The sequence below is a fragment of the Salvelinus sp. IW2-2015 genome, linkage group LG35 (assembly GCF_002910315.2).
Source record: "Salvelinus sp. IW2-2015 linkage group LG35, ASM291031v2, whole genome shotgun sequence".
NCBI lineage: Eukaryota > Metazoa > Chordata > Actinopteri > Salmoniformes > Salmonidae > Salvelinus > Salvelinus sp. IW2-2015.
Window position 1 is genome coordinate 20,556,928 of NC_036874.1, and position 18,717 is coordinate 20,575,644.

An 18,717-nucleotide genomic window follows, 5' to 3' on the forward strand; every position below is an offset into this window, starting at 1 on the left:
AAACCCCCCAAAAATCTATTTTATTTCCAGGTTGTAAGGCAAAGAAACTGGAAAAATGCCAAGGAGGATGAATACTTTCGCAAGCCACTGTAGATTCCTTTCCACTGAAACCCAGATGTGGGAATTTATGCCTGCTATGTTAGGTTAGAGGAAGAGTAAATCTAGTTTTTGTCTGGATAGGCCCAAAAATGTGACATCACACCCTATGCAAATGTTGCAGTGGGTTTTGTGCTGTAAGTCTAAAGCCAGAGCTACTGTCAGAAATCTGTGGAGAACTGTGTGACATCAGTCTGTAAGTCGGCCTGGACTGTCCGTGAGCGGGAGTCTCCAGGACACTGCTCCATGCCTAGTCATACTGGCTTCCTCACCAACACTCTCGGGGGACACACGGTGGTGGGCTCTCGCGTGGAGTTGCGGGCTCTGGAGAAGCTACTCTGGTCCATGTTGGAGCGGAAAGGCAGGCAGAAATCCCTGAAGCACCTCTTGAAGTTCCCGTCCAGGAAGGCATAGAGCAGGGGGTTGAGGCTGCTGTTCATGTAGCCCAGGGCGATGCACAGGTGCCAGCTGGCGATCACATATGGGTTCGTGCTGTTGATCTGCACCATGGTCCTGAGGATGATAAAGATGTGGATGGGCGTCCAGCAAATTATGAAGACCGCCACCACCACCAGGACCATGTGGGTAATGCGCCGCATATTCCGATCTTTCTCCTTGGATCCGGAGAGCAGCCGGACATTCTTCAGGCGGAGAATCATCAGGCCGTAGCAGATAGTGATGACCAGGACTGGCACCACGAAGGCAAATATGAACACGCAGATCTTAGTCACCATGTCCCAGTACCAGTCTGGCTGAGGGAACTGCAGCATGCACCCTGTATTGCCTGAGTGATAAACAATCAAATGGTTAGCATATGGATATGTGGATGTTGGTGTCTGGAGCACATAGGGTACAGCTCATATGGACTGCTCACCTTTGTCTGTCACCTTGGTAACCGCCATGACCATGATGGGCACTCCGATGGCAGAGGAGAGGATCCAGATGCACACGTTGATCATCTTGGCCTTGGCGGACGTTCTAAAGTCCAGGGCTCTGACCGGGTGGCACACAGCGATGTAGCGGTCCACGCTCATCATGGTCAGGGTGAAGATACTGGTGAACATGTTGTAGTAGTCAACGGCGAGGATCACTTTACACAGGAACTCGCCGAAGGGCCAGGTGTTCATCAGGTACTTGGCACTCTGGAAGGGCAGAGTGCTGGTTGCCAAAGCATCGGCCAGGGCCAAGTTGAAGATGTAGATGTTAGTGGCTGTCTTCATTTTGGTGTATCTGGACAGAGAGAGGGCAATGCTGTTTATTAGCTTGTCAAATACTACAGATCTCAGAAGGCAAGGTATCTGTATTGCACTGAGGAGTAATTCAAATCAAACTTTATTTTTCACATGCGCCGAATACAACAAGTGTAGACTTTACAGTGAAATGCTTAATTACAAGCCCTTAACCAACAGTGCAGTTCAAGAAGAGTTAAGAAAATACTTACCAAGTAGACTAAAATAAAAAGTAATAATAAAAAGTAACACAATAAGAATAAGAATAACGAGGCTATATACAGGGGGCACCGGTACCAAGTCAGTGTGCGAGGGTACAGGTTAGTTGAGGTAATTTGTACATGTAGGTGGGGGTGAAGTGACAATGCATTGATAATAAACAGCGAGTAGCAGCAGTGTACAAAAGGGAGGGGGGGCTCAATGTAAATTGTCCGGTGGCGATTTTGTTAATTGTTCAGCAGTCTTGTGGATTGGGGGTAGAAGCTGTTGAGGAGCCTTTTGGTCCTAGCCTTTTGGTACGTTCCGGTACTGCTTGCTGTGCGGTAGAGAAAATAACTTGGGTGACTGGAGTCTGACAATTTTATGGGCTTTCCTCTGACACCTCCTATTATATAGGTCCTGGATGGCAGAAAGCTTGGCCCCAGTGATGAACTGGGCCGTTCACACTACCCTCTGTAGCGCCTTATGGTCAGATGTTGAGCAGCTTCCATACCAGCTGGTGATGCAACCTGTCAGGATGCTCTCGATGGTGCAGCTGTATAACCTTTTGAGCCATACCCATTTCTCCCTCAGTCTCCTGAAGAAGAAAAGGTTTTGTCATGCCCTCTTCACGACTGTCTTGGTATGTTTGGACCATGATAGTTCGTTGGTGATGTGGACACCAAGGAACTTGAAACTCAACCTGCTCTGCTACAGCCCCGTCGATGTTAATGGGGGTGTGTTTGGCCCGGCTTTTCCTGTAGTCCATGATCAGATCCTTTGTCTACAGACGTGGCTACAGACGTGAGTGCTATGGGTCAGTTGAGTACATGTCCTTTAATCTGTCTGTCCCAGCGGCTTTGTGAATGTTGACCTGTTTAAAGGCTGATTTGTAATTCATATATACAGAATAAAAAACAGTACATCCTGCCAGCACGCCCACAAGCGTGCTGAATGACGCGTGGAAGAGAGCGAGGGACGAGATGGGAGTAACAATCCAGGCTATTTGCTCAGAGACCGGTGTAATAATGTAATGAATCAAGCAGGGAGCAGGTTTGAAACCCTCAACATTCTAGCCCGAAGTCCAGCACGCTATCGACTGTGCCCAAATGTATCAATTGGGGTTGGGCCGATTGTGGCTAAAAACACTTTATTAATTGGAATCTTTAACATATAAAAAAGTTTTTTAAAGTATTATTATTCGTTTTTCATAAGTGTAGCAGGATGGGCTATTAGCTGAACAATAGACTATTCAACCTTTACTAAAGATTTGTCTAATAGCCGAGCTAGGTGTGAACCCCTCCCCAACTTGCAACAAATCATTTGTATCTATCTTTCCACGTATCTACCTACACACGTATCTACCTACACACGGTTAATGTTCAGATTTTTTTTGTATATATATATATATATATATATATATATATATATACACACTGCTCAAAAGAATAAAGGGAACACTAAAATAACACATCCTAGATCTGAATGAATGAAACATTCTTATTAAATACGTTTTTCTTTACATAGTTGAATGTGCTGACTACAAAATCACACAAAAATGATCAATGGAAATCAAATTTATCAACCCATGGAGGTCTGGATTTGGAGTCACACTCAAAATTAAAGTGGAAAACCACACTACAGGCTGATCCAACTTTGATGTAATTTCCTTAAAACAAGTCAAAATGAGGCTCAGTAGTGTGTGTGGCCTCCACGTGCCTGTATGACCTCCCTACAACGCCTGGGCATACTCCTGATGAGATGGCGGATGGTCTCCTGAGGGATCTCCTCCCAGACCTGGACTAAAGCATCCGCCAACTCCTGGACAGTCTGTGGTGCAACGTGGCGTTGGTGGATGGAGCGAGACATGATGTCCCAGATGTGCTCAATTGGATTCAGGTCTGGGGAACGGGCGGGCCAGTCCATGGCATCAATGCCTTCCTCTTGCAGGAACTGCTAACACACTCCAGCTACATGAGGTCTAGCATTGTCTTGCATTAGAAAGAACCCAGGGCCAACCGCACCAGCATATGGTCTCACAAGGGGTCTGAGGATCTCATCTCGGTACCTAATGGCAGTCAGGCTACCTCTGGCGAGCACATGGAGGGCTGTGCGGCCCCCCAAAGAAATGCCACCTAAAACATGACTGACCCACCGCCAAACCGGTCATGCTGGAGGATGTTGCAGGCAGCAGAAAGTTCTCCACGGCGTCTCCAGACTCTGTCACGTCTGTCACATGTGCGTGTGAACCTGCTTTCATCTGTGAAGAGCACAGGGCGCCAGTGGCAAATTTGCCAATCTTGGTGTTCTCTGGCAAATGCCAAACGTCCTGCACGGTGTTGGGCTGTAAGCACAACCCCCACCTGTGGACGTCGGGCCCTCATAAACCACCTTCAGAGTCGGTTCTGGGGGGGACCAGTTTGAGCAGACACATGCACATTTGTGGCCTGCTGGAGGTCATTTGCAGGGCTCTGGCAGTGCTCCTCTAATCCTCCTTGCACAAAGGCGGAGTAGCGGTCCTGCTGCTGTTGTTGCCCTCCTACGGCCTCCTCCACGTCTCCTGATGTACTGGCCTGTCTCCTGGTAGCGCCTCCATGCTCTGGAAACTACGCTGACAGACACAGCAAACCTTCTTGCCACAGCTCGCATTGATGTGCCATCCTGGATGAGCTGCACTACCTGAGCCACTTGTGTGGGTTGAGGACTCCCGTTCTCATGCTACCACTAGAGTTGAAAGCACCGCCGGCATTCAAAAGTGACCAAAAACTCAGCCAGGAAGCATAGGAACTGAGAAGTGGTCTGTGGTCACCACCTGCAGAACCACTCCTTTATTGGGTGGTCTTGCTAATTGCCTATAATTTCCACCTTTTGTCTATTCCATTTGCACAACAGCATGTGAGATTTATTGTCAATCAGTGTTGCTTCCTAAGTGGACAGTTTGATTTCACAGAAGTGTGATTGACTTTGGAGTACATTGTGTTGTTAAGTGTTCCCTTTATTTTTTGGAGCAGTGTATATATATGTATGTCAAGGCTCCCGAGTGGTGCAGCGGTCTAACAGTCCCTGGTTCGAATCAGCTGTATCACATCCGACCCGTATTGGGAGTGGCATAGGGCGGCCACAATTGGCCCAGCGTCATCCGGGTTTGGCCGGGGTAGGCTTCATTATAAATAAGAATTTGTTCTTACCTACATTTACATTTTCATTTTAGTCATTTAGCAGACGCTCTTATCCAGAGCGACTTACAGTAGAGTGCATACATTTTTTTATGACATTTTTTTTTTTACATACTGAGACAAGGATATCCCTACCGCCAAGAGCAGACGCTCTTATCCAGAGCGACTTACAGTTAGAGTGCATACATTTTATTAAAAAAAATTTTACATACTGAGACAAGGATTATCCCTACCGGCCAAACCCTCCCTACGGCCAAACCTCCCTAACCCGGACGACGCTATGCCAATTGTGCGTCGCCCCACGGGATCTCCCGGTTGCGGCCGGCTGCGACAGAGCCTGGGCGCGAACCAGAGACTCTGTGCCCTAGACCACTGCGCCACCCGGGAGATACCTGACTTGCCTTGTTAAATAAAGGTTAAAACATATTTTTTTAACTGGCGGCAACCGCCAGCGCCAATCAATAGGAGGTGAACAGTGGCTGGTGCTTGAAAATATAAGCTAACTTTGATGCAAGTGTTGCACACCCAACAGATGGAGAAAACCTGCACCAGTCGAGCAATTCATATCAAAAATTATCTTCATTTTAATTTGACTTTACAAACAACAAGAGGGCTTAATTGGAGTCTATTTCTTCGGAGCTTAGATCTATATAAAATAACCTAACTGGCTGAGGTAGGCTATGAGGCTTAACAGCCTAATAGAAGTAGGATTTTTTTTATTAGGCCTACTTACAATTGCAACTGGTCAAAAATGTAGCACCTACATAAAACAATAATTTAAAGAAAAAAAGTCTGCACCTTCGAACAAAACAATGTAATAATAATTAAAAGCGCACATTTGTAAATCCCAAACTCTAAAAAGTAATTTTGGAGAGGTAGATACCAATTATGGTGTTTGACATGTGTGGTTACAATAAAGAATGGAGCATTCATGCAAATGTTTTCCTATTAGCAGGACAATAAAGACTTTTTATAGCCCGGCTTACTGTTGTGAAAATCCCTCAACTTGCAATGTATTCAATGCTTAAGTACTCTAAACTGTTACATTTTTCTAACTTCCAAACAGCATTTCTTCATTAACATCTTTATTGCTTTCTGTTAATCTTTCTACTTTCTTTTCTTGTAGCAATTGAGCAAAATTGCCTCAAAGGGGCCACGGTTGATTCATCTGTTGAGATGATGTTATTGAATGTCTCGCCAGCTTTGATCCCATGCCTGGGCCTGCAGGATGCAAAGTTCTTTGTTTGTAAGACTAAATCATGGAATCCATTGACTCCACTCACCGCGTGAAAAGGGCGAGGAAGAGATGGAGTGCACAGTCCATGCCAAGGCACACCTGTGAGCTCTGGAACTCCATCTCTGACAGGCAGAGTCAAAAACATACGTGGCAGGTTCACCCTGACATTTTCCATTCCTCTTCTGACAACAGAACTTGACCAACTGCTCACCAGGCACAGCAAGGGCCGCCCGGACCTTTATGCTGTTCTGCTATTCCAAGGATGTGTAACCAAAAGAATACCACGAAGTTGGCACAGAATACATAGCTTTTCCGCTGCGGACGTCTATTTCAGCAAGTTTTGCGCTGCTCTAAGACAAGCATGGAGAAATGAAAATGTTCAAATGTTCCATGATATTCTTAAGATATGTGTTGACTGAATATAAGCAAGTGATGTCTGCTAAATAATCTCTTAGGTTTCTCCTGAAATAAATGATTCTAAATAACAAACTGGCTTTATTTACAAATTTAGAATTATATAAAAGCTCCTTAGAATCTGTGAGAATATCTGAGAATCTCTAACGGAAAATGCCCCTTAGATATTAATTTAGTCCTCCAATCCTCTAAATGTAATTATTTGCGGAGAGTCACGTCCTTGAAACAAATATTTGTTAGAAGAATATAAAGAATATTATTGAAGTTAGAAGCAAAAGCCTACATCTATTTTAGCACCATTTTGCGCTGCTCTGAGACAAGCATGGGTACTCTGAGACGAGCCTACTCCTTCCTCCCCGTATGGGAATTTGAACTCCGGTCTCTCGTCCGTACGACACAGGGATTCTTTAGCTAAATAGCCCAGTACTGTACTGCCGACTACCACGTTGTACAGCGCCATATTGTCCGTTCCAGCAAGTACTAGTCAAAAGTTTGGACACACCTACTCATTCCAGGATTTCATTCCAGGATTTATTCTACATTGTAGAATAATAGTGAAGACATTACAACTATGAAATAACACATATGGAATCAGTTAAGAACAAATTCTTATTTACAAGGACAGCCTTTTCATTTTTCTCTGAATAGAAACACCATAATATTAATCAAATTAATTAAGCCAAATTTCTTAAAATCAATCACAAATATTAATGTTATTACAAAAAAGGTTTTAAATTCTCAGGTAATGCCCATACGGAATACTATCAAATGCTTCTCAAAGATGCCGTCTGGTGGTCAAACTTGCAATAACTTGCAGTAACAGAAAAAATGGCTGACAATTAAATGATGTGCCACAGAATGCTGCGGCAGCACGCAAGGTGTGCTGCAGTATGACACAACTTTTAAAGGAGGAACCACTGTACGTACAGTCACTGTGGGGACGACGTCGTCGATGCACTTATTGATGAAGCCGATGACTGAGGTGGTGTACTCCTCAATGCCATTGGATGAATCCCGGAACACATTCCAGTCTGTGCTAGAAAAACAGTCTTGTAGTGTAGTATCTGCGTCATCTTACCACATCCGTATTGAGCGAGTCACTGGTACTTCCTGCTTTAGTTCTTGCTTGTAAGCAGGAATCAGGAGGATAGAATTATGGTCATATTTTACAAATGGAGAGCGGGGGAGAGCTTTGTATGCATCTCTGTGTGTGAAGTAAAGGTCGTTTAGGATTTTTTTCTCTGGTTGCAAGTGACATGCTGGCAAAATTAGGTAAAACTGATTTAAGTTTGCCTGCAAACTGGCCGCTAGGAGCGCCGCTTCTGGGTGAGTATTTTCTTCTGTGCTTATGGCCTTATAGAGTTGGTTGAGAGCGGTCTTTGTGCCAGCTTCGCTCTGTGGTGGTAAATAGACTGCTACAAATAATATAGATGAGAACTTTCTTGGTAGATAGTGTGGTCTACAGCTTATCATAAGGTACTCTACCTCAGGTGAGCAATACCTCGAGACTTCTTTAATATTAGACATTGAGCACCAGCTGTTATTGTCAAATAGACAAATATCGTCTTACCAGAGGTAGCGTCTCTCTATATTGTCCGTATTGTCGTTCAGCCACATCTTGGTGAAACATAAGATGTAACAGTTTTTAATGTCCCGTTGGTAGGATAATCTTAATCATAGATCATCAATTTTATTTTCCAATGATTGCACGTTAGCAAGAATAACGGATGGCAGTGGGAGTTTACTCGCTTGCCTACGGATTCTCAGAAGGCTGCTTGATCTGCAGCACCTTTTCCTGTGCCTTTTCTTCATGCAAAAGGCGGGGATCTGGACCTGTTCCCGTGAAAGCAGGATATGCTTCTTGTCGGACTCGTTAAAGGAAAACGTTTCTTCCAGTCCGCGGTGAGTAATTGCTGTTCTGATGTCCAGAAGTTATTTTCAATCATAAGAGGCGGTAGCAGCAACATTATGTACACAGTATGTTAACAAATAAGTTACACAAAACAAATAAATAAGTTACACAAAACACAAAAAACGAACAAAATAGCACAATTGATCCAGATATTGGATAATAGAGCACTCTTGTATCGTTGTGAGTTCAAAGAACAATAAAAACTGCCGTACGTGCTGTACTTGTAAATGTCATTGTATCTGGTCAAACACAATTTTCCCCAAAAGTTTACTAAGGGTTGGTAAAAGGCTGATTAGTTGGCTATTTGAGCCAGGAAAGGGGGCTTTACTATTCTTACGTAGCGGAAAGACTTTTGCCTCCCTCCAGGCCTGAGGGAACACACTTTCTAGTAGGCTTAAATTGAAGATATGGCAAATAGGAGTGGCAATATTGTCCTCTATTATCCTCAGTAATTTTCCATCCAAGTTGTCAGATCCCGGTGGCTTGTCATTGTTGATAGACAACAATCATTTTTCTACCTTCACCACACGCACTTTACGGAATTCAAAATTACAATGCTTGTCTTTCATAATTTGGTCAGATATACTTGGATGTGTAGTGTCAGCGTTTGTTGCTGGCATGTCATGCCTAAGTTTGCTAATCTTGCAAATTAAAAAAATCATTAAAGTAGTTGGCAATATCAGTGGCTTTTGTGATGAATGAGCCATCTGATTCAATGAATGATGGAGTGAACCTTTTTCCCCAAAATGTCATTGAAGGTGCTCCAAAGCTTTTTACTATCATGCTTTATGTCATTTATCTTTGTTTCATGGTGTAGTTTCTTCTTCTTTTTATTCAGTTTAGTCACATGATTTCTCAATTTGCAGTACGTTTGCCAATCAGTTGTGCAGCCAGACTTATTTGCCATTCCTTTTGCATCATCCCTCTCAACCACACCATTTTTAAAATCCTCATCAATCCATAACAGTTTTACAGTCATTTTCTTAAATGGGTGCATGCTTATTAGTAACTGGGATAAGAAATTTCATAAATGTGTCAAGTGCCACTTCTGTTTGGTCCTCATTACACACCATGGACCAATAAATATGCTTTACATCAACAACTTTTTGGGGTCTCGAGTGACGCAGCGGTCTAAGGCACTGCATCTCAGTGCAAGTGCATCTCACTGCAGTCCCTGGTTCGAATTCAGGCTGCGTCACATCCAGCAGTGATTGGGCGGCGCATAATTGGCCCAGCGTTGTCTGGGTTTGGCAGGAGTAGGCAGTCATTGTAAATAAGAATTTATTCTTAACTGACTTGTCTAGTTTTTTAAAATTATACACTATATTAGACCCAACCTTTGGAACTTTGGTTTTCCTAGATATGGCTACTATATTGTGATCACTACATCCAATGGACCTGGATACTGCTTTCAAACAAATTTCTGCAGCATTAGTAAAGATGTGATCAATACATGTTGATGATTTCATTCCTGTGCTATTTTTAACTACCCTGGTAGGTTGACTGATAACCTGAACCAGATTGCAGGCACTACTTACAGTTTGCAGCTTTTTCTTGAGTGGCCGTTTGATGAAAGTCAGTCAATATTTAAATCACCAAGAAAGTATATCTCTCTGTTGATATTGTAAGGACCGACGCTGGAGATGAGAAGCAGGTCCGGGGAGTTTAAAATTTAATGGGGAACATACAGGTAACAGGACAGGAACAGCGTCAGTACACGAGTATACAAAGACATACGAACATTAATACAGAAACAGGAAACAGAGCGGGGAACCACAGAGATATAGCGAAGGTAATGACAGAGATGATTGAGTCCAGATGAGTCCAATAATCGCTGATGCGCGTGGCGGGGGGTGGCTGGTGTGCGTAATGATGGTGGCAGGAGTGCGCAATGCTTGGGAGCCTGGCGCTCGAGGGGAGCGGGAGCAGGCGTGACAGATATTACATACATTATCAAGCATTTCACACATGCTATCCAGATACTGACTGTTAACACTTGGTGATCTATAGCAGCTTCCCACCAGAATGTGCTTTAGGTGAGGCAGATGAACCTGTAGCCATATTACTTCAACAGTATTTAACATGAGATCCCCTCTAATATTTACAGGAATGTGGTTCTGAATATAAACAGCAATTTGTATTTTCTGTAAATGTTATAGCCTTGTATTGCTACCACTTTATCAAAAGTGAGTTTCAGAGATAGTCAGAATATGAATGTCATCTGTTACTAGCAAGTTATTAATTTCATGAACCTTGTTTCTTAAGCTACATATGTTAGCGTGGGCTATTTGAGCACTTTTCTGGGATGCTTGCTTGTTTTCATTGCTTTACAGGGAATCTTAGCAGAAGTAGTTATTCTCATGTTATTTATGTTCATGGATGGTGAGGTGCACACGGTGGACTTCCTACTAGGGCACACTGACTCAGTGCTAATAGCATAAATCTGGTTCATATGCACATGATTGCTGCATACAATAGCTGTAGGATCAGCAAAGGCATTCAGGGCAGGTAGAGGGACATAAATTAGGTTACTTTGATTGTGTCTACCAATGCCCCTGGTATAATGTACATTTGCTAAAGCATTATGATGACTCAGCGACACAGGTATGGATCCATGGTATGGATTAACTGAGCTGGGCTTGGGTCATTGATAAGTAATTGTCTCAACACAGGCTTATAATGCTGTGAAAGGACCCAGGAACCCAAATGATATGGGTGGATCCCATCCTCCTTGTAAAACGTGTTTTGTTTCCAAAAGGTATCGAAATTGTCAACAAAAGTTACACCCATTGATGAGCTGCAATAATCACATAGCCAGTTGTGAAGAGAAAGAATCCTGCTAAACCCTTCAATGCCACAATTCAGAGGGCACAGGGCCAGATGTGATGGATCTTTTATTAGTGTCTAGCAGAAAGTCAATCAGCTCTTTGAAATCCAAATTCAACTGTTCAGAGCTGCCTTTCATAATGTCATTAGAACCCACATGGACTACGATAGAATCGATGTCCATGTCCTGGCGTAGTACATTCAGGAGCAGCTTAGTAATGTAATTTACTCCAGCTCCGGGATAGGACATTGTTTTTGCAACAGGAACAATCACATTTCTCACGGCTGGTGAGAAGGACAAGGACATCCTCCCACTCTCACATTTCAAGCAATTCGTTAGGTTAGGTTAGCTCTTTCAAGCAGACTTTAACCTGTCAGCTAAGCAAGATTCTGAGACAAGAAATAGCAGTCCTAGCTGTTAAAATCTAAACGCTTCGCAGAATCCATGCAAAAACAAGTTTGGTATTTATGTTTAACAAAGATTGGTTATGTAACTTCTGCTTCCAACTCACACTCTCAAACACGTAGATCCCCTGAACGCAGCTCACATTCCAGCCCACTTTCCAGCTCACACTCTCAAACACATAGATCCCCTGAACGCAGCTCACTCTCCAGATCCCAATCACCTGAATTCTGATCACCTGTTCACACACCTGTATGTCATTATCACACACTATTTAGTTCAGTTCTTTGCACCCCATCATTGTGAGGTATTGTTTGTTTTGTGACAAACTACTATTCGGAGTGCTGGGTTCTGCCCTGTTAGTTCATCCTCCCGTGTATGATAGTTTTTGCATGCCTCACTAACGATGCCTTTTGCCTATTCCCTGCCTGTTCTTTAGCCTATCGGATTTCCTGTTATCAACCTATTGCCTGATCTCCCGGACAACGGTACTAGCCTTTTCCCTGCCTGTACTGTTGCCTTTTTGGACCCCCTGTGTATGACCTTCTGCCTGCCCCTGGACCCAGTTACCTCCTGTTGTCCTTGACAATAAACACCTGCTGCGCCCTGCGCTTGAAACCAGCTCTCTATCTCCCATCGTGTTCATTACAGAATACCTCACCCAAAAACGACAGATGGATTCAGCGGCGCTGCAGCTATGTCTAGCCCGACAGGAGGAACGAATCGATGAACTCTGCAACCTCCTTCGCCAGTCCATTCCTGCCTCATCAATATCAGGTGCCACAGCCTCCTCTCGTTCATCTCCCCGCATATCCATGCCTAATAAATACGACGGCTCCCCAGGGAAATGTCAAGGATTTCTCATACAATGTAACCTGTACATCCACCATCACCCCGCTAACTCCACCTCTGACAAAGACAGGGTGGACTTCGTCATCTCCCTACTCACACGCAAAGCTCTGGATTGGGTTGCAGCCCTGTGGGCCGCTCAAAGTTCTGATCTGTCCTCTGAATCACGTTTCCACGCCCTCTTGGTGTTCGACCATTCAGTTTCAGGTCGTCACATCGGGGACCTGTTATGTGAGCTGCGACAGGGCCGTCGATCCATCACTGAGTATGCCCTTGAGTTCTGCACCATGGCTGCCAGCAGTGGATGGAGTGAACCAGCTCTCCTTACAGTCTACCGGAGAGGTCTTAATCGGGAGTTACAGACCGAACTGGCCTGCAGAGGTGATTTAACGGACCTAAACCAATACAGCCGGATGTCCAAATCCATTGGCAACCTACTGGTGGATAGCAGACCTATACAGTCACCCATGGCCTGCGAGTCTTCCACTCCCTTCTGTCGTCCACCACGGTCTAATAGCCCCAAACCCATGCAAGACATTGGAGATTATGTGCCTCTATTGTGGAGAGAGTAACCACCTACTCAATAGCTGTCCGGTTCGCCCCCCACGAAGGGGTGACCACAACCCCTCCACTTCCGCACAGGTAAGCACCTCTACGTTTTTGAATATTACCAAAAGGCAGTTTGGTATCCCTGCTCTTATTTCTGCTAATGGGGTCACTCAGTTTGTGGAGGGACTAGTGGACTCGGGGGGCTGCAGGTAATTTTATTGACAAACAATTGGCACAACAGTTAAGAGTAAGAGTCAAACTAATCCCTGTTAATCCTCCCTTTAGGATTAATGCGCTGGACGGACAACCTCTCAGAACTGGTCTTGTGACTCGCATGACCGACACTTTCACCCTTCAGATTGGCTTCCTTCACTCTGAGGTTATTCAGTTAGTGGTGTTGTCTTCGCCTAAAGAACCCCCTCATCCTCAGTCACCCCTGGCTAAGCCTTCACAACCCTACCATTGCCTGGCGGCAAGGGGAACTTCTGTCATGATCTCCCACCTGTTTAAGAACTGCTTCAATCTACCCTGTCGAGCCACCTCTATAGAAGGATTGGAGTCTGCCATTCCAACCCACATCCCACCTGTATATGCCCAGTTCCTGAGTGTCTTCAGCAAGAAAGGCGTCCATTCTGCCCCCTCATCGCCCGGAGGACTGCGCAATCGACCTCCTTCCTGAGGCATCGCCCCCTAAGGGTCAGATCAACCCCTTGTCAATCCCAGAGAATGAGGCTATGGACACCTATATAGAAGAGGCCCTCGACATGGGATTCATCCGTCCATTCACGTCTCGGCTGCTTCCAGTATTTTTTTTGTGAAAAAAAGGATGGTAGTCTCTGTCCCTGCACAGATGACCAACCCCTCAATGACCTTACCATCAAGAATAGCTTCCCTCTGATTTCAGCCGCACTAGAACAAGTTGGACAGGCTACCATCTACTCCAAACTGGACCTACGTAGTGCTTACAACCTGGTCTGTATCCGAAGTGGGAATGAGTGGAAGACGGCATTCATCACCGCTAGGGGTCACTACGAATACCTGGTTATGGCCTACGGTCTCACCAATGATCCTGCAATCTTAAGTTTTCCAAGACTTGATCAACCAGTTCCTCATCGTGTACATTGACGACATCTTGATCTACTCTCACTCGATTGCAAAACACGTACAGCATGTGCAACAAGTCATCCAACGGCTACAGGACCACCATCTTTATGTCAAGGCTGAGAAGAGCGCATTTCACATTACCACGGTAACCTTCCTAGGTTTCGTGTTGACATCAGGAGGGGTCAACATGGAAGAAGGCAAAGTCACGGCCGTGCTTAACTGGCCCAAATCTACCACCGTAAAGGAACTACAACGTTTCCTAGGATTTTCCAACTACTACCGCCGGTTCATCCAAAACTGCAGCAGCACAACCGCTCCTCTCTCAGCTCTCACCAGTCAAAAAACCCGTACCCTCCAATGGACTGACACCGCCCTTACGGCATTTGAGACCTTGAAACGCCTTTTCACCTCTGCACCCATCCTTAGGCAGCCAGATCCTACCCTTAATTTTGTTCTGGAGGTTGATGCATCCAAGGTTGGCCTCGGCGCGCTTCTCTCTCAGCGGGTATGGACACTCCCAAATTACACCGATGTTGTGCTTTTCCAAGAAACTGTCACCCACTGAGAGGAACTATGATGTCGGGAACCGAGAGTTCCTTGCCATTAAGCTGGCTATTGAAGAGTGGCACCACTGGTTAGAGGGAGCTCATCACCCATTCCTTGTCTTTACCGACCACTGCAATTTGGAGTGCTTAAGAAGTGCTAAGATGCTCAACCCCAGACACGCTCGCTGGGCACTCTTCTTCACCCGATTCAACTTCACCGATCTGCCTGGCAAGAAACAATGTGAAGGCTGATTCCTTATCCCATCTATTTGACTCCGCTTCCTCTAACCCAGGAATGACCTTCTGCCTGCCCCTGGACCCAGCAACCTGCCTCCTCCTGTGGTCCTTGACAAATAAACACCTGCTGCGACCTGCGCTTGAAACCAGCTCTCTGTCTCCCATCGTGTTCATTACAGGTTATGTTTTAGTTAAAATAACAAACTGAGTGTTTCCAGCATACAGTGTTCAGCTGCGTACTCTGATGTTTGGTCTGAAGCCAAATCCAAACTGGCTTCCCTTGACACTTTTATTTGGTGCGCCATGACAATTCACAACTGAGGTTACTCTGTTTAGCTCAATGCTGAATTGTTATTATTATTCAATGTTACGGGCAGCAACAATGTCAGACGCTTTCTGACCAGACAGCATCTGATAGATAAGCTACACATACTGAGACAGAAGGGCGCTGTTTCGTTCGCTCAAATGCTTTCTCCGGTGAGATGCATTTATGAAACACAGAGAGATGAATGATCAATAATTTAGTATGTTTAAAAAAAAATGTATTGGTAAATATTTTTTGGGGAAGGCTGGCTTCCCTTGGCATCGATGAATACACACTACTGGTGGGAGGGGGATCGAGACACGGGCTGTGTCTGAAAACGTTACTAGCCGTCAAATCCTTGCTTCCTCGTTCCTCCATCCTTGTTTCCTCGATTCCTCTTAACATGCATTGGAGGACCTTCTCCTCCAGTGAGCTTTGAGAGGGGTGGAGGAAGCAAGGATTAAACAGTTCGTAATTATAGTTTTTTTCTGACTCAGCCCATGTCATCACACTGATACACTGATTAATTGCCTCCTCTGACCTAACCAGAAAACTCCATCTTATCTCAGCCAAGTTTACTCAACAGTCTTGAATTTGGTGATTTTTTTCTTGGGTACCGTTTATTCGTTGATCTAAGGCCCTAGTGCAGCCAGAAGAGAAGTCAATACCTCAAATCAGAGCTGAGGTCTATAGAGAGTACAGTTCCAGCTTCATAGGCTAATGTATCATAGCTGCCGTAAAAATCACAGTTCACATTTTGCAATTTGACATAATATTCTGCAACAATTCACAATATCTTCACTATATAATAAGACAGCCAAGCATGTAATAAGCATCACATAAAAGCAACATGAGTTTAGTTTGCTACATTATGTTTTAAACATTTATGATGAGATTGACAAGACTTAGACTGTTTTTGCTTGTGAATTTCTTATAAATGTTTATGTGAATGTAATTAATTTAAATCGTTCCTACATGTCTTTGTGTCACTTATAGCCAGGAAGCGCTTTACAATTTTGCAGTGGTGTAAAGTAACAAAGTAAAAACTAATTTAAAGTACTAGTTATTTGGGCTATTTATTCCTATAAAACATTTTTTTTTTTTTTACTCCCATAGAATTTCCCTGACAGCCAAAAGTACTTGTTGTATTTCGAATGCTCAGGTAGGACAGCAATATGGTCCAATTCACACAACTATTAATAGAATGCATTGTCATCCCAACTGCCTCTGATCTGGTGGACTCACTAAACTCAATCACTGTGCTTGTAAATTATGTCTGAGTGTGCCCCTGGCTGTCCATAAATTTAAATAAGTGAATTGTTGCATCTGGTTTGCTTAATATAAGGAATTTGATGTACCACATTTATTTTTACTTGCTACTTCTAAACCAGTATGACAATTGAGTACTTTTTCCACCACTGTACTTTAAGTAAATAAAAAAAATGATACTTTTAGACTTTTACTCAAGTAGTATTTTACTGGGTGACTCACTTTCACTTAAGTCATTTTCTATTAAGATATCTTTACTTTTATTCAAATATGACAATTGAGTACTTTTTCCACTACTGCAATTTAACTGCTTGATGCTAGAGTTTGGTGGATGGTAGGGCATGAGTGGCGTGGGTTTATTGTCTCCTTTTCTCACTATGCACCTGTGGCACTACATAGCCTATCCGTAATAATGTGAGTTAGCTGGAGGATGCAAATGCCTCTGATTATATAATAAATTATATCAGTTCACTTGTGGTGATATTCAACATTAAAATTCAATCACTTTACAGTAGAAAACGGACATAAGACTGCTTGTATTCATTATTTCCATTAGGGTCACCAAAAGAGCTACAGTAGATAGGCTTTCTTACCTCACCACTCCATACATAACGAGGATGTTTCCAAGCAGTCCAACAATGCATATAACAGAGTAGAGCGCAGTTATAGATACTGCGATTATAAATCTTGTGGTGTCCTTCGATGAACCCTTCTCGGTGTCATTGCCTCTTGATGGCAGCCCTGTAGAATCCTCAGGCAATGTGGCATTGAAAGTGATCACAGAATACAGGTCGGCTAAATCAGCCGCGGACAAGGTAGGAAACTCCATTATATTCAGGTGCAATATTAGCCTAGCAGATAAAACTTCGTTATAGTCAAAGTCAGTGATGTCTTTTCCTTTCCTGTAGTGCAGATGCCTGCGGACTCCCCAAATGCAGATTTTGTTGAGCGCACGAGAGCAGACGAGGAACGTGTGAAAGCACTGATCAGACCTCATTCAATTGTCATCACTGACATCACAGGCTCTGGCGAAGGTATGGAAAGATGTTCTGAAAGACAGGTATCCGATCCTATCCCTGTACGCGCAATGCAACGGGGTGGTGACGGCGGGGGCAAGTGCAGTCTACTTCCCTTGGCGAGAACGCACTGGTGCGAAGCAAGACATGGGTAGGTGTGCGTTGCTCTTAAATTGCTCTCTAATTTTCTAATTGACATTAGCCTAATGCGCAAGTAAATGGGCATCGAGACGACAGCCTGCATGATAGCCTACCCTAATAGCTAACGTCTATTAGGCTGGTTGCTAAAATTTAAATAATGCAGTAAAACATTGCCTATTCTTTTCAGGTTCACCCAGTTTTAAAAGAAATGAATGGCTTGGTTTCTACAACAATTTCTAAACAACATATTGCTTCGGGGCGCTTATGACAGCACTAACATTTAATATTGATATCTTTTTTTTTTTTTACTTATACTCCACTACATTCATAAAGGAAATATGTACTTTTTACTCCCATTGGTCATTCCAGAATTGGAGGACATTTTCTGTCCCACCCATGAAATTTCAAATAATCCATGCCCAAAATACTAAAACATGCACTTGTTGTGTAAATTATACTTGTCCTGTGACAAAATGTAAATATAGTTGTAGACAAAAAATGGTTCCAAAATTATTTAAAATACCAAATTGCTCTCGAGCACCCCCTAAAATGGCATTTTTCTATTGTCCCACCTTGCACATCAAATATAACAGTTCAAATAAGTTTTAAATCCCCAAAATTTTGGTATGATTTTGTTGATTTATGTCTCTTGTAGTTGTTAAAACTATTTGTTTAATCATCAACATATTTGAAATTATATCAATTATGCACTGAAGTTGTGTCTCACAACATGCACACAGCCCTGTTACCAAAACCTATTTAGCCTGGCAGAGGAAGAGAAAAAACAGTGAGTCACATGACACAGAGGAAATTACATCCTCAAGCCATTTGCTAACACCATGGGTAGACCAAAGGTAAGTCCTCTCTTCTATTTTTCATATTTTTCCAATATTTTCAGTCTTGATTGAGTGTGTCACTCTAACCAACACAACCCTGTTACTCATATTATCAGAATAAGACAAATTAATTTCAAAGTTTTCTGTTTTTATTTGTATAACTAACTTTGTTAGTTGACCTTGACAGTAATGCTACATTCCACAGCTAGCATCTATTCCTGAGAAGAAAAAAAACATTAGCATTGATTTACAACCTTGTTACTTGAAACCCTGTTACTATAATTCAAGTAACCGTGTTGCACTACAGTAACAGGGTTGTATCTCCTTCAGTTCACTCAGAAGCGACAATCTATTATCTATAGTAAAATTAACACTA

General features: G+C 43.5%; 1 protein-coding gene across 1 annotated transcript; it reads right to left on the reverse strand.

Annotated features, from left to right (window-relative positions):
• Positions 1–350: 350 nt before the first annotated feature.
• Positions 351–17,177, reverse strand: LOC111959112 (delta-type opioid receptor-like). Its single transcript, XM_023980557.1, has 3 exons — positions 16,942–17,177; positions 971–1,326; positions 351–880 (listed from the first exon to the last, which is right to left on the reverse strand). Exons 1-3 carry the CDS (start codon positions 17,175–17,177, stop codon positions 351–353), a joined length of 1,122 nt encoding a protein of 373 aa, XP_023836325.1.
• Between the last annotated feature and the right edge of the window lie 1,540 nt (positions 17,178–18,717).

What these genes read in the sequence shown, in the direction of transcription:
- LOC111959112 (XM_023980557.1), bottom strand. Translation starts at nt 17,177, where the DNA reads ATGGAGTTTCCTACCTTGTCCGCGGCTGATTTAGCCGACCTGTATTCT. An exon ending in GTTATGTATGGAGTGGTGAG is followed by an intron (nt 1,327 to 16,941) that starts GTAAGAAAGCCT and finishes CTCTCTGTCCAG; the next exon opens with ATACACCAAAATGAAGACAG. An exon ending in TACCAAGGTGACAGACAAAG is followed by an intron (nt 881 to 970) that starts GTGAGCAGTCCA and finishes TTTATCACTCAG; the next exon opens with GCAATACAGGGTGCATGCTG.